The sequence below is a fragment of the Polypterus senegalus genome, chromosome 5, assembly GCF_016835505.1.
Source record: "Polypterus senegalus isolate Bchr_013 chromosome 5, ASM1683550v1, whole genome shotgun sequence".
NCBI lineage: Eukaryota > Metazoa > Chordata > Cladistia > Polypteriformes > Polypteridae > Polypterus > Polypterus senegalus.
In genome coordinates, this window is record NC_053158.1 from 62,264,640 (window position 1) to 62,281,967 (window position 17,328).

Genomic DNA, 17,328 nt, shown 5'->3' on the forward strand with positions numbered 1-17,328 from the left:
TCAAAAAAAAAAATCAGGCAACCAAGAACTAAAGGCAAGACATTAATCAGAAATCAAAGCAAAATGGGAGTCAGAAACAAATGAAACGCTAGGGCCTACTTTGAAAAATAATGTAACATCACTAAAGACTGAGTTAGCCACTGAGTGATAATGCACTGCAAAATCTTCACGCTTTTATGTTGTCAGAACTGTGACATCTTCGATGAGACAAGCAAGATCATAACCACCTCCTAACTATGTAGCTTAAAAAAATAGGTAAAAGATAAACTTTTTTCATATTCAAAAATAAATCACAAAAATTGAATTCTCAGGTCAAAACATCCTAAAATACATACATAAAAAGCATTTAATGATACAGTTTTAAAGTTATTTACTATATTGCACAGACATAACCTGCAACACTTTAGTTTGGGCGTCCTTTATAAACAGCCATTTACAGCTGGCATGTTACTGTGCTACATAACAGAAGAAAACAATGAAAAATGATAGTAAGAATCTTATTATTTTTAATGATAATTTATTATTGGTAACAGTATGGTTAATATTAATAGACTGTTACTAGCTGGATACCTAAACTGAAGTGTTACCAAAAATTTCGCCCTCAGTCATCAAGTTATTTATAGAAGCATAGCTGCACAGTAAGTTGTGTTTTTAATTCAAATCACTGTACTTGAAATATGTTTGTTCCAGCTGTTTTCTATTATTGCTAAGAAGTTATTGTTTCAACATAACATTTTGAATGATTCAAGTTACTCGTAAGAAAAACTTTCACATGTATCACACACAGTGTATACGTACACAGGGTATAGTTTATTATTTTGACCTGAACGAGAAGAGGAGCAGGGTCGCTGCCTCACAATCCCACGCACCTGGATTCAACTCCTGTTCTATGTACATTATATGTTAAGTCTGCATATTCTGGCTATTTTTGCTTTAATTTTTTCCAGGTAGTCTCATTTCCCCCCCACATCTTGAAGATTTGAATGCTATACAGTATTTGTTGTGGAATTTAGATGCCAGCATGAGGGTGCTTTATTATGGAGTGGCGTCCCATTCAGGGTTTCATGCTCATGCTGTCCCAGCTTGTTGCAGCTCCCTATGATTCTTTATTGAATAAAGAGATTCAGTGGTAGATTAAATAATAGTCCACAGTTATAAGAAATCCTCAAAATGTGTTATTTTAAGGGGAATGGCTCCAGTAAAATGTTACCCTGAATGCGTCAAATTCGATAGTAGATGAATGGTTGTTATCTTCCCAAGAAAGTGCAAAAATTAATCACAAAACTAAATGAAAAGACCTGTGAGTCAAGTAATGAGAGAGACTGCATGAGTGATGACATAAGCACTTTTATTAAATAGGCATTACTTTTCAGTTATGTATTTTGATACTACTAACATGACACCGACACAGCAGGAGATAAAATGTGTTAATTGTGGGCACAGATGATAATTTATGTGTTAGGGAGAGGTAAGAGTTTAACAGCCCTATCCTACTGGTAAATAATCATGTTTGTTCGCTTGTTAACAGGTTGCTTTTTTAGAATTGCTCTAATTACGAGAGTAAAGGAATCCCTTGCATTTGACTTCAGTCTGATAATAACTTTCTGCAAACACTACTTTTGAACTTATGTTAAGAAACTAGCCTTGCTCTGTGAAATCAAAAACACTTTTTTATGTACATACAAAGAACTTGGCAATGGGGGATATCAAAGGACCCTGGTGTCCACTTTACACATCTAATTATTAAAGCTTTAACAAGCCATCTCAGATGGACTCTGCCTATGCTTGTGAATGTGGTTAATACAGTGGCGCCACAATCACACTTCCAACTTGGGATGCATTAGCTGTGGACTCCTGGAAAGCTGTTATAAACCACAGCAATTCAAATTTAGCACACATCTTAAAGGACTGGATCATCCCCCTTGCCTATTTAATTTTGTACTCAAATACCCTGTGATTATTTTTCAAACCACAAAATCAGTCAAATAAATATTATAACAGAGCGAGTGCAATTCAAAATGTCTTTCCTTAAGTTAATACTACAGAGCTACTGTAAATGGGTTTATGGAATTGTAAAGAAATTTGTAATTTTTACCGGCTTAAAATCAAACAGTATCATATTTGTTTATCATTCTTATTGCTGTTTTTGTTCTTGGTGTTTTTTTTTTGTAGCTGTTCTTTACATTTGACAATTGATTAGGTAGACAGCTGATTCCATGCGGCCATGAAGGCACCGTCCAGACACTCGATGGGTTCTGACAAGGGCACCCACTGCTTGTGAGCTAAGGACCTGAAAGAGGCAGAGCACGTTTTATTTAGAAGAAAACTCAAACAGCAGCCAAAACAGCATCTTGCCACATTAAGCACTGCTGTGGAATGATCTGTGGTTGTAATATTTATTTATTCGTCTTCCAGGTTTCTGTAAATGTTCTGATCAGTATTATATTTAAATTTTTAATATGCATTTGAATGAACTTTTTTTGCCAGACTAGACAGAGTCTTGTGCTGTAGAGCTATTAAAAATTAAACATGCCTACAGCATCATTATAATACAAGGCTGTTGTCTTAGAAGTATTTTAATTTTTTTGCAGCAGATGGCAATTAAAATCAAGAGACCAAGATCAAGATGGGTATCATCACTCATAATACTGACAGCTAACTTAAGTACCATTCATGATCTCCTGTGCCTGTGGGGGTCCATCTCACTGGACGGTAGAATCTGGGCTCTATTGGCACAATATTTTAAAACTAAGAAATGTTGCTTCCAAGTTTTTTTTTCTTTAACAGGCAGTTGGCGAGAAGCTCTTGATCTTTCGCTACTATATATACCCCACGTTAGTGTCACTGTGTTCCTCACAAAGCAAATCAAGTCACATTCCTTTTTTCTTTTTTACAAGGGCAGCAAAGCCTGTTTTAGCATTTTCTAGTGTCAGTGCCCATCCCCCAGCTCCTGGCTGCCACATGCCAGGCATTATAGATAGCTGGCAGCAAAGGCTACAGGTTTTAATCTGATCATTTGAAAGATATGCACGCTATTCAGCATTTTAGCATAAGGCTTGCATGAAGGAAGGGTGGAAAACTAGTAAAAGCTCATTCTGAATCATGCATAGGGAATCTGTTTCTTTTTTTTTTTGTCTTTTTGCCTTATTCACAAGAGGTTGCATAAAGCGCAGTATATTATTGGTAAAATGGTGCTGGTGTAAACCAGGCTTTCCATTCAAACCAAATATGTTTAAGATGGCTGCTAGTATCTGAGAACCACTGGCTGACATATTCTTTCACTATTTAATTTTAGATGTCACGCATGAAATTCTATTTGCCATTTATACATAAATGGAAATGCATAGCACTGTAAAAAACAGATATGTGTGCATAGATAGATAGATAGATAGATAGATAGATAGATAGATTTTCAAAATGAAAAACTAAGTGACATTTGACATACAAAACTGTTTTGTAATGATTATTTTCTCTATTTTATTAAAAACAGAGCCTCTTGATGGATTTATCCATAAAAGGCACCATATAAAATCACAAAGCCAAGGGAGTAATGCTGGAAGATTTCCAGGAGTTAGCCAGCCTTTCATTATCAAGCAATCGCTTAATCCTTTGTGGATTTTGACATGGCTTCTTGAATGGGACACTGCTTCATTTTATTGCACAGTTGTACATCTATCTACACCTCCTCTTCCTCTTCCTACTCCAAAATATTCATTCTACATGCACAAATAAAGCATCAAGCAACAACTTTTTTTAACTAGTTGGGGATTTATTTTCCTCTAAAAGGTACATTTTGCTCATGAGGATAGTAACATTTTCTGACCAATGAGGCAACTCTTGAGCGGCCTTGCACCCAAGACACACCACAGGAATGCAACGGATGTACTCAAAAAATGTGATTTTACTACAGAAAACAAAGTATTCAGGAAGGTTAAACAGAAGGAGTTAATCTTTCAAGACAATAACATAAACTGATAAAGGCTTTGTCTCTCTGGGCCTTTCTTAAATATGATGGTGTCCTAACTGGCCTTCTATATACCAAGTTGGTTCACCTCTACAACACAAGCACACTAACAAGAGAACTCCTTTCTACACCCTTCCCTTCTCTGCCAACCTTTTCACCTCCTCTTCATCCACTGTTGAATGAGCCCTTACCTCTGTTCCACTTCAACTACAAGCTCTCTTAGAGGCTAAGGAGGCCATTATAGATAGATAGATAGATAGATAGATAGATAGATAGATAGATAGATAGATAGATAGATAGATAGATAGATAGATAGATAGATAGATAGATAGATAGATAGATAGATAGATAGATAGATTTTCAAAATGAAAAATTAAGTGACATTTGACATGCTGAAAAACCAAAAGAATATGTATTTTTCATACAAGGTTTCATTTAGATGAACCTTATATACTGATAAACATTTGCCAAGGTTATCAGAAAACAGTAGCTTTATAAATTAAGTGTTTACATGTTGTACCCAAAGAGTGCTTTAAATCCTGTTAGAGCTACATACTTACTTTATGGTTGAAAACATGGACTTAACTGAAAACTGACTGAACGAGATATTACATACAATAATATAGTTCGGGATTACAAAGACGAAATACATCCTGGCAGCATCTGGCCTAGCCCTGGATGGGATGCCATCTAAATGCTGCACATGATATATTATTGAAATTTAAACCTTGTAGATGACCATTGTAACCTTGTTACAAGACAGCCATCATTGATTTTGTAATGCACTCTTCATAAACACTACCTGAAATAATATTTGTAGCATACATTGTGAGGAAATTGCCAATGACAAGGGCAGTGTCAAGATTTAACATCATACAAGAAATCTTCAAAAAAGAGAGTGCACTACACTTATACAGTGTATGCCAGGGTCAGATGGCAGGAGCCACAAAGGGGATAGACTCTTTCAGATTTGGTATCTCAGAAGAGCAATAGGTAGAGAAACCATTGCTGGAGAAACTTGTTGGAAACATGCACTGTTTAGGATGTTCGAGGGCATGGAAAACTGTAGTCAATAACTCTATGTCAACTTTGAAGAGGACAAGGACACCTGGCCCATTATTTGTCAGTTTGTGTTTTCCTTAAGATGATTGCGTCCCTTAGCTGTTTCCTTTGTATAATAAATACAGTATTTAACATGTTTAACACTGTTAGTATCATTGCAAATGTAAAATGAAGTAATTTACTTAAACTAACAGAGATAACAATGGACTTTAAACCTGTAGTTGTATATACATCATTTATAAATTAAGCGAATATTATTGTCTTTGTGGCAAACAATGGGCCTTGTTTAAAAGGAATGTTATATACAATGAAGATTACTTCCTGATACTAATGGATTAAGTGGGTTCAAGAGTGGATGGATAGGTGGTTATTTTACAAAGATACAGAATGATTTACATCTCCAGTTAAAAGGTAGTATTTACCTCTAAAGTAATTGTAGATTCTGTTTCTAAAGGAAGTATAAGTGGAAAATATACAGATATTAATGACAATATGCCATAACACTAAGGTTAAAGTTTTTAAATGTGTAACAAGTGACATACTGAGTCTGGCAGTTACGTTGGTCCAAACCGTGATGTCAAACAAATGCAATTAATTTGGGATCAAGAAAGAGCACATATCGATCAAATGGAATTATTAGTGGAAGGTCATTGTGGCGCCCTCTGCTGACAGCGATTAATGACAAACCTTTGTCATGGGGACACGATAAACTGCAATTTCACCTCTTTTTGACCTGCCATTTCAGAAGGGTTGATGCAATGAACTTAATTCCTCTTACAGCCTGTATATTCAGCAATTTATCTGTGAAGGCGAATTCTTTGAAGTTACAAATCAAAAGCATCCTGGAATTAAAAATGCTGGAGTGTTCTTTAAAGGGAAGAACACATGCACATTTAACACATGAAGTGCTCAGTATTCCTAAAACTGGATGTGCTGAGGGATGTAAAACAATATTTGCTAACTTCCCCAGACATAGTGCCTTCTGTACAGAGAAAAACTTGGGAGACAATGAGAGCACAGAATACGCTATCATGCAAGAGAGAAATATTTTCTAGATAATAATAATTACACCAGGAAAACCTGAAATTAAACGTTTGTTAATTGCATCTTGTTATGTTTAATTTTATCCTTGTTGTACAAAGCAGTAGTCTACTGTGTGCTTTTAGTAGTCAGTTGTCATGCACCATGCTGTCTTGCAGCTTACATGCACCAATGGGTTGAAATTTCTACTTCTGAATCCTGTTGCTCTGTTTATACAAAAAATATGGTATTTCACAGTTAATAGTGACATTTAAGCCTATCCTTTCATTGTCCCCCTATTTAATTACTCTTCTCCATATTAACTGTTTTGTAATGATTATTTTCTCTATTTTATTAAGAACAGCGCCTCTTGATGGATTTATCCATAAAAGGCACCATATAAAATCACAAAGCCAAGGGAGTAATGCTGGAAGATTTCCAGGAGTTAGCCAGCCTTTCATTATCAAGCAATGGCTTAATCCTTTGTGGATTGTGACATGGCTTCTTGAATGGGACATTGCTTCATTTTATTGCACAGTTGTACATCTATCTACACCTCCTCTTCCTCTTCCTACTCCAAAATGTTCATTCTACATGCACAAATAAAGCATCAAGCAACAACTTTTTTTTAACTAGTTGGGGATTTATTTTCCTCTAAAAGGTACATTTTGCTCATGAGGATAGTAACATTTTCTGACCAATGAGGCAACTCTTGAGCGGCCTTGCACCCAAGACACACCACAGGAATGCAAAGGATGTACTCAAAAATGTGATTTTACTACAGAAAACAAAGTATTCAGGAAGGTTAAACAGAAGGAGTTAATCTTTCAAGACAATAACATAAACTGATAAAGGCTTTGTCTCTCTGGGCCTTTCTTAAATATGATGGTGTCCTAACTGGCCTTCTATATACCAAGTTGGTTCACCTCTACAACACAAGCACACTAACAAGAGAACTCCTTTCTACACCCTTCCCTTCTCTGCCGACCTTTTCACCTCCTCTTCATCCACTGTTGAATGAGCCCTTACCTCTGTTCCACTTCAACTACAAGCTCTCTTAGAGGCTAAGGAGGCCATTATATTCTTGAATGTGAGATTGCTTCTAGTGCCATCCCTATTCCTACTGAATACACTTAATGGGACACACCTATCCCTGTACAATAATGGTCAAAAACAAAAACTACACTTTCCAGACTATAGCTGCAGAGTACTGATGCTGCCAGCTGGTGGGTTAGAGAACTAAAATAACCTTGCCATATGTTCACAGCAGTCCTTCCATTAATTAGCCATCCCAGAAAAATAATGTGCCACCTAACAACATGTCTAGAGTGCATAGCTGTTTGCAGTTCTCTCCATTATGCCTTCTCCCCTTACAAAATATAGCTGTAATAATCCTATGTAGGAGTTTATGTGTGTCCTACGGTGGGTTGGCACCCTGCCCAGGATTTGTCCCTGCCTTGTGCCCTGTGTTGGCTGGGATTGGCTCCAGCAGACCTCCGTGACCCTGTGTTCGGATTCAGCGGGTTGAAAAATGGATGGATGAAGGAACACCTGCTTCCATAGCAGTTACCCAACTCAGGATAGTTGGCACATCAGCCTAGGATTACCCATGAAGTGATGTGTTTCCCTCCTTCTTCAACCTGTAACAAATGAATAAATAAAAAATGTGTAAGTTATATAAATTGCAGCAGTATCTGCTATAAAGAATATATTAATGCATATTAGGCATAACATTCATTTACTATGGTGTGAAAAAAATAATACAACCCTTTTGCTTTCCTATTCAACATTCATTGATTTAATAATGCCGATCTTCTATGAGAATGACAAATGCAAAACCTGTTAATATTAAAGGTGCGCTATGACAAAAGATGTAAATGGCTGTGAAATGACTTTTTGAATATAATATGCATGTCTGATCAATTAATGTTGCGCATATCCATGCTAAAGGAAAGAATACAGCAGCTCTGCTGGAAAGTACCTCCTTCTTAAGCAAGGAAGCAGTTTAAAAATACATCTAACATATTCTCCTACTCTGGATAGCCTCTCTGTTGATCACTTTAATAAGGAGCTTAGAAAGTCTCGAGCTGAATGCGACAAGTACAAAGATGGGCTAATCGGTTTTAGAGAATTTCTTTTATAGTTGACGCTCAATTCTAGACTTCTTTTAGTGTGTAAAATGGATTCCCAGCAAGTACACTGTGCTTAAGCAAAATAAAAATCAAATGTTCATGTTAAAAGAAATTCTACTTAAGCATTTTTCTTGTTGTGCTACTTACTGATATTAAAAACATCATTGAAGAAGTCACCAGTGCATTGCGGACTGAGAAACCAAGTAATGTCTTGGAAAGAGAGAATGTGTGGTTGCTTGCATCAGGACAGTTTTACTGTAAATTTAATTTTTATAGTTACATGTCCAGTTATGAGGGTTAAATACATTTAGGATCAAGGAGCTAGAGGACTATGTTAATTATATAAAAAAGAAATTGTAAATACATTTAATTCATGTTTTTCAAAGTTCTTCACCAGAAAGGAGGTCAGTAACTTTATACCATTTACAAGTGACATGTAAAATAGCATTTTAAGCTTGCAGTCCTTGTACTCCTAGGAATAAAACAATCTAAAAGTAAATAAATTGCCTGAACAAGACAAAAGTCACTAAAGAGAGAACAGAGTTAGTGATCATATCTCAAATCTGGAATGTGCATTTATCAGAAATGGAAGTACTGAGGTAATTTAAAAAAAATTAAACCAAAGAAAAGTATATATTATTTAAAATATAAGTCACTTAACAAGGTTTGCACCAGGTGTGCCAGTTTTCTGCTTTTCACTCTCAGCATATTGTAAATCAGCTTTATATGTTTAAGAGGTACAGTATTTTTCATTAAAAACAAAATGAAGAATGCTTAACGTGTTTAAAAAAAGGTGGGTCACAAAGAATATTCAATAATGATCAGTCAGTTTGTGTCTCTTGCCAGTAGTTACAAAGAAGTCAAGTAATGCCTTATTAAAAATTACATATACATGCCATTTATTGCAAGAAAAATGGAAATCCAGAATTCAAGAGATATATGTGAGGACAAGGTTCTCTTCTTTAAACAGCACTAAGTTAACATGGATTTGCAGAAGTAACATCACATATTTTTAGGCAAGTATTCCTCTGGCCTGGTAACAGAAATGAAAAATGGAAACTGTTGCTCCTTCTCAGACCCCAGGTATTCTCTTAAATCAGTCCCCATAAGACACTCACTACACACATGTATTTGACTATATATTTATGGCATTAAGAAATAAAACACTGATAAACTGATATTATTCATTTCTGACCACATGGACTTCAATCACACACACAGCGCCACTTTATCACAGAAGGCTTGTTTAGAGTTTCTGATTAATTTTAACATGCACACCTTTGCAGTGTGGAGTAACTAAAGCAAAGCCCACACAGACACTGGGAGAATATGGAAATTCAACTCTGAAAGTGATCATACTGAGCATTTTTTTTACTTTTGCAGTGTCCCCCATAAATGTTAAAGCCAATAAATATATCTATACTTCTAGTGTCACATGCTACCTTCTTCTTTAGCCAATGAAATTTTACAATGTCCTAGATATGTGTTTTCTGCAGGCTTTTAAGTAGCATTAACAACTTTAAGCCTGAAGAATGGAAGTGTTTAGGTATTTGGCCATTCACTCAATTCTGTCATGTATCTTATGGTTTATATTTTATTTTAAATTTGTTCCCAGTAGCTTATTTCTAGTGACTGCAAAGTGAAACTTGGTGACATTAGCCTAAGTAAGAGAGAACTTAATTAAAGTAAGCTGTGATAAAGTTCGTAGTATGTCTGCACTTTGTCCAGAACTCTATAGTGTGAAAAGGATGAGGATAGTCTGTTGCAATATTATTATTTTTCCTGCCAAATAGCATTATTACCAAAAAAAAAAATATATATATATTTTCCTTTTGTTTTGTCACCACCAGGAATGCTTTCAGTCTGTTTGTTCCTGATCCGTTCATTCAGGCTTAACAGCATTCTGCTTGTTGTGTCTCATTGGGCCTATTCTGCTGGCACAGTGTTTTCTGCTTTTTCTTCTGAGCCATGGGACAGTGGCAACCGTGAGTCCCTTGTCTGTAAACTGAAATCACTGCCTTTTTCCAGTTGTTTAGGCTTCTGTTTTTATAATTATTTTTTTCCTCCAAAATACTATTTTTCTTATCCATATCCAACATGTCAGGTTACTTGTTGTCCACAGATGTCTTAACAACATTTGTTTCATTTAACAAAGAAAAAAGGTTCATTGTTGTCCATGAGTAATTTAAAGCTAGAATAGACATACATATTTACAATTCTAATAATCAGCAGTGAAAGGTATTTCTTTAAGATGACTATACTCCTGACGTCTAATTTTGATCTTTTTTTGAAATTTGAAGTAAAATACTGTAACACTCTCAAACCTACTTAATCCAGTCTTGTTGAATGAAAATAGTTGTCTTCAAACCCCTTTTACTGTCCATCCATCTCACTAGTCAATCCACTTAATCTAGTTTTTGATTTGTGACATTCAAGATCTGTACTAACCATGTCTGTACATCAGAAGACAAGTATTGAAAAGGTGAGAGTCACCCACAAGTGTGACATTGCCCAGTTTTTGATATACAAGTTTGCAGCAATTAAATTACTGCAGACATATGAGTACTGGGTAAGCAGTTACATATAATGAGCCCTGCAAGTAGTTAAGGATACATACAATGAGAAGGTCCAGGCAAAAGACAACGCACTATTTTGTCAACAACCTTGGGAGCAGGATAAGAACTTGTGTGGCTGAATCATCACAAGACATTTAAAACATCTGCATGGATTTTTGTTAACACAACTCCAACCAAGATTTACCACTAGCTCCTTCATGTGGACAGCAACAAAGAAAGTGTCTTGAGATATAAAACGTTCGGTTGTGTGTGTCTGGATTTGTATTTCGAAGTACCATCAGAGCTAAATACCTTTTTGTTGAATACCTTGGAGTTTCAATAACATTGTACCACCCAGCTGTACTTTGGATTTGTAATAAATTTTGTGACTGCCTTCCTCCCGAGTCCACCCTTAATTTATTGTACTTTGGATGACTGCACTCCACAGCCGTCAATTTATGCTAACTGCACAATTACATTTCTCATACTTTGTCAATGATGTCTGATTGTGTTTTATGTGAACTTTTCACTGTGTTGCCAAGCACTTGACTGTATTGCATATTGAAGTTTAGATTTTGTTTGCCTATTTGGACTTCAATTTTCCAAAATTATTTTAATAAAAGGAGGCCTAGCTTGAAAAATAAAAGTGGATTTAAAGCAAGTAATTACTCATTATGTTGGAATATCACTCAATAACTACTGTTTATAAATATGTAATACTTACAGGTTAGTAACCTTTTTGAATGACCAATATAAAAATCAGACTGTGTTTCTTGCTGGCTATTTCTTTGGCTCCACCTGACACAGGGTCAAGAAACACCTTTATTGTCTACTCCTTGCCGCTATTTAATGGGCAAAATGATGTCAAATACTGGATGGATGAAAGGATGGATGGGTAATAATGTGCACTCTGAAACACACATACAAAATTGAAACAGTAGAGATGTTTATATGTCAAGCTTCTTTAGAAACATATTCTTAAAGGCCAGCATATCCCACAGTAGCTTCTTTTATTCATTTCCTTCCCCCACCCATGTGGAATGCTTTTTTCCTGTTTATTTGCTGCTCTTTTTACATTATACCTCTGACAGTGAAAGTGCTTGTTAGTGAGCCAGTACCCTATCATGGAGGGTTACAGATTATAAATAAAATACTGCCGCTTGCTTGATTGTTCTTTGATGCTACTCTACTGATAGACATGTCAAGTGAAACCATTAGACATGTACTAATCAATAGAGTTGTCAGTTTTGAGTTCTTATTTATTTATTTATTTATTTCTATTCTTTCACCATGACATCTCTCCCCTGGTCTTCCAAAGAAAAAGGGAGGAAGAAGCTTGTTCTGGGTATAAGAATCAAGTCTTTTCAATCTGTCGACTTGCTTAAATTATAATTTCTCCTGTTCGTTATTCGTTATTTTAGTTATTTACTAGCTCTTGAGATTTTCCAAGCAGTGTTTGGTTTGTCTGCAAATCCTATAACTTGGATCACAATACTGCTGTCAAAAATAGCATTTTATAAACATATATATATATATCTATATATACTGTACATACATATTTGTGTGTGTGTGTGTGTGTCTATAGGGGTTTGAGACTGACTCATCTTTCTGCTGTGGACAGTGCCTACAAGCAGCAACCCCTTTCCCACACCATTTACCCCATAAGTACCAGAATCTCCTCTCATGACTAACCAGATAAAAATTTCCAAAGTAAGGGTGTTTAATTTAAAAGAGAGATTTCAATGAGAAGAAAATACAGCACAAATAACGAACATTTAAGAATCCATCTACATATGTACTTTCCTCTGGGACTGACTCTGTAACTAACAATGGGACAGCTGGTCTGTGCTTCCCACATGTCACTTCACAACTTTTCCTTCTGTTGTCTGTTTCTCTAGGCTGGAACAACTCCTGCCAGGCAACTGTTGCATTTACCTTATAGTCTCAATTTGCTTGTGTTTTGTATGAGCTGTCATGCTAAATACTGTATCCCATCATAGGTTCAGAAACTAACCTGAAAAGTTTATGGTGTCTTCTATTCTTCTTGGCACTTGTCAGCTTCAGTCACCATTGTCGCCCAACCTTGGGCTAATACTGCTTCCATATACCGGTAATCAGCCACACATCAACATAACCTGTTTTCTCATGTAGAGGAGGTAATATTTTATTGATTTATTTCCTGATCTGGACACTCTGGATGGATACCTTTCTTTAGAGAATACTATTGAGTGTTCTCCTCTTTTACTGCTTGAATGTTATCCTTCGGTACATCACTAAGACAAGGCATCTCTGACCAAGGACATTCCAAAAAAATAAAATCACTCCCAGGTCAATTCCTTTGGATCTTATTTCTTTAAGATGAGATGACACTCTGGGGATGCCATCTAAGGTGCATGTCTGCTATGCCTTTTAGACAGGTAACACAGTGGCCACACAATAAGAGCCCTCAAGTCACATTAACTCAAACTCCTTACAGTATTTTTCTCACTGTAAATGGAGTTCTGTTTGTTGAATACAGTGATCAATTAAATGTGTAATTGCTACACAAAGAACCTTTGAAAAATGTCAGTGAAAGGTCAGGTATATGACATGTCAAGGGGGTAGCAGCAGATGGAGCCAGAAGGCTGACTTTACTGTAATTAGTTGCTTTATTTATTTATTTATTGGAAAATTGCCACATTCACTGTACAGTTGGCTCCAATTAGGGGAGTTACATTGCTAGTTCCATAAAGAAACAAAAATAAAAAGTGATCTAAACATAAAGCAATGGATGACAGTAAATAACCCTAAGGCTGCCAAAGATGACCGGAAACCAGTATGAATCTAGCTATTAAAGAAAGAGTTTTAAGACCAGGATGCACATGCAGAAATCTGGACGTAAGGGAAATTGACATGATGATCTCCAGAAAACCTTGTTATAATATCAATACAAATGAATTTGTTTGTTATTTCATTGTTGTTTTAAGCATATGTAGCATAATAGTTTGTTTTCTTTGTAAATTATCTTCCCAAATGTGAATGACAAGAGTAGGTGGATGGATGCCTAATTACCTATTAGAGTTTTTGTTTTTTATTAAAAGTGAATAACAGTAACAACTATTCAAACATTATATTAATCATTGGAAAGCTGAAATTCTTTATTACTTCTTTTTGCAGAGGAAGGCTTGAACCATGAGTGCAAACTCTGCAATCAAACCTTTGATTCCCCTGCCAAACTACAGTGTCATCTGATAGAACACAGCTTTGAAGGAATGGGTGGCACCTTTAAATGTCCTGTCTGCTTCACAGGTATGTCGGAGAGTTTATAGATCAATCACATGCACCTTCTTAATCTTATGTATTGCTGTTCAACGTGAAATCATTATTTATAATCTTAAGGTATAATAAATTGAAGCCTGTTTTTCTAGGAATTTGTTCTGGTATTACAATAATGAATGTAAGAATATTCTCAGTATATAATATATGGCATTTGCTCAATATTAAAAGCAATGCCTGTAAACAAAAGTGACAATATAGCTCATATTACACAGTGAATATAAAATGAAAATAGTGTGGTAAATGTTCTATAAGCACTATTAAGCTCTAAATAAAAATAAATAATGTGTGATGGGGGCTGGATTGAAGCTGTAAGGCAGGGGTGTCAAACACAGATTGTGGAGGACTGGAGTGGCTGCAAGTTTTCATTCCAGCCACCTTCTTAATTTGTAACTAGTTACTGCTGCTAATTGAATATGTTTCCTTTGCCTCCATTTTAACGTGTTTGCTTTTTAAGAGCCAGAACCCCATTTTTTTTCCTTAACACCCAAAATTTAAATAGATGCAAGCTAAGAAATGACCACCCAGCTCTTTGGTGTCCAACCCATCATTTTCATTGTAACCAGTATCTTAATTAGAAACCAGTTCTTACCTCTAATGATTTGAATACTTTGACTACGTAAAGCTCCCATCCTGCCACACCAAACAATTACAACATTTAATTTATTTTTTCCTAATAGCACTATCAACATGTTTAGTACACAAGAGCAGATCAGTATTTCTCAAATCTTCTTTTTTTTTTCTTTTTAAGTATTGTATTGACAGATATTGTACGATAGTTAGCCACAAAGTTGCAAATGGAATGACAGTACCTGATCATCTGTTGGTGGCATTAATTGGTTACAAATAAAGAAAATGACTGGAATGAAAACCTGCAGCCATTACAGTCCTCCAGGATCTTAGTTTGACACCTCTGCTATAGGAGAGATAGAATGAAATCCAATCTGATTATTACTGCTGTAAGAATAAAATATTAACGAGGCAAGAACTTCCTGGTCTGAGTGACCTGTACCTTTTTCCTGAAAGTGAAAACTAAAAGAGTTGCTCCTGGATGAAAGTGGTCAGAAATATTTTTGTGTGCTCCTTTATTGACCCAATATGTAGTATATAACATTACTTGGAAATTCTTACACTTAGAACATGAGTAGTGGACGTGAGTTACCTTAGGTCACACAGTGAGCGTAAGTTTGATGGCCATTTTAGCAGGTGATTCATTCATTCACAGGTGGAGTATTACATGGCGGATTCTCATTCTTGGGATGTCATTTTGGAAAAGACACATGTCACATCTAGTTAAGAATAAATATATTTTGGTAAAGTGAAAAACAAATGCAATACTTTATGGAAAACAGATGATCTGCTTAGTAGTTGCATTTACAGAGATACATGAAGATACTTTACAACTATAGTAGAAGCCTGAGCAAACCCTTATGCTGCATCAATTCAGTATAGACTACTACAGGTCAACATTACTTGTAAGACAAAGATAATTAGAATGTCATCCACTCACCCATGAAGGTATAACACTGTATTATTATATACAAATCTTCTTTTTACTGTGTAGTTTAAAGCACAGTTTCTTCTGTGTATTCTTCTTTGGTTTAAGTGCAAAATAAAAATAAATCAGCATTTATTGAGTCAGATCAAATGCACACACCTTAATAGAATGGAAAGGAAACTGACTTCGCAACTGGCTACATTTCATGTTTGTAAACATTTTTTGCTGTATTGTATATACAGATAAAATAATCCTAGCTCATAGATTACTAACATTGTTTAAACTTCCATCCTTCCATCCATCCATCCATCCATCAGTCCTTTTTCTAAACCATCTATCTAGTTGATAATCAGGTGAAGCTGATGCCTATCTCTGCATCGTTAGGCTTAGGATACAGGAGGAATCCAAGTCCAGTGTGCCAGTCCATAGCAGACCACACTGAAGAATATGTTCAGGCTCATACTTAGCCAATTTAGAGTTGCCAGTTAACCTACTATGTACAGCAAGGAAAGCTGGAGTATCCAGAGAAAAACTCATGCAAACACAATAAGAACATAATCTGGTTTGATTATTTATTTATTTATTCCCAGTTTGGGCATCTGTATCACATGTGAACTTGTTTTAACAACAACAACATTTATTTATAAGGTACATTTTCATACATATAGTGTAGCTAACAACATTTATTTATAAGGTACATTTTCATACATATAGTGTAGCTAACAACATTTATTTATAAGGTACATTTTCATACATATAGTGTAGCTCAAAGTGCTTTACAAGATGAAGAAAGAAACATTTATAAAAAAACAAAAATAAGATTAGTCAATACTAAGTAACAAAGAGTAAAGCAAGGTCTGATGGCCCAGGAGGACAGATAAAACAAAACAACAACAACAAAAAAAACTCCACACAGAATGTGGAGAAAAAATAACAAAATCTGCAGGGTTTCCAAGGCCACAAGACGACTCAGCCCCAAGTGTTTTAGCCAAAATATTTTCCGTTTTACATGTGCTTTCACTAACTCTACTGTGAAGATTAATGTGGGAAGGTCCCGTCTATCCCAACCACACACAAATGCTTTTGTTTTGATTGCATTTGTTTTGGCATCAGATACACTCACGTTATTTGAACTCATATATGCCAGCTGATGGTTAAACTGCAAAAAATACAGAGTTCTTGGATTTTAGGTCATGGTTCTAAAACAGGGTTCTAGGATTTTGTCTTGACTTCAGTAGATTATTGTCATATGCAGTATGTTAAGGAAGTATGCACAAACTACATAGTTCTGATAGTTTACTTCCATATCCGGAATATGTGCTGCTTGAATGATCAGCCCTTTTATTGCCAGAAGAGGTGTACATAAAAAGTAAAGTGAGTTCCCTGTGTTGAAGACAAAGCAATATTACCTCATTTTTAGTAAAATATCTGTAAAAAAAAGTATCTGGTTCTTGTCTGGCTAGAGCTTGTTTGGATACAGAAAGATAAGCTAATGATGGTGAATGCAACGCTGACATAAATCCTAACAATGACTGAAAACACATCAATTGACTGGCAACAATTTATTGATTTTCTGATAAATTGTAGTGTTCTAAGAATTATAAAATTATTGTCCATTTGTGTTATAGAATGTGGTGTATAGGCCATTAATGTCTATTATGAGAACATAAGCCAAGGAAAAATTGGTTGTGCTGGAGACCACTGCTCATGCCTAATTCCGTTAGGTGCGCTTCCATTTTTTATTTATGTTTATTTTTATTGTTGTAATTGTCATTTTTATTG

At 35.5% G+C, this 17,328-nt stretch overlaps 1 protein-coding gene across 8 annotated transcripts in view; it reads left to right on the top strand.

Moving 5' to 3' along the window:
- The window catches only part of LOC120530306 (zinc finger protein 521), a 504,246-nt gene that overhangs the window by 384,095 nt on the left and 102,823 nt on the right, over positions 1 to 17,328 (top strand). For all 8 annotated transcript variants that reach the window (XM_039754698.1, XM_039754696.1, XM_039754700.1 and 5 more), the window contains one exon: positions 13,890 to 14,021. In XM_039754698.1, coding sequence (XP_039610632.1) covers positions 13,890 to 14,021 — 132 coding nt within the window. The remainder of the gene's footprint in view (positions 1 to 13,889; positions 14,022 to 17,328) is intronic.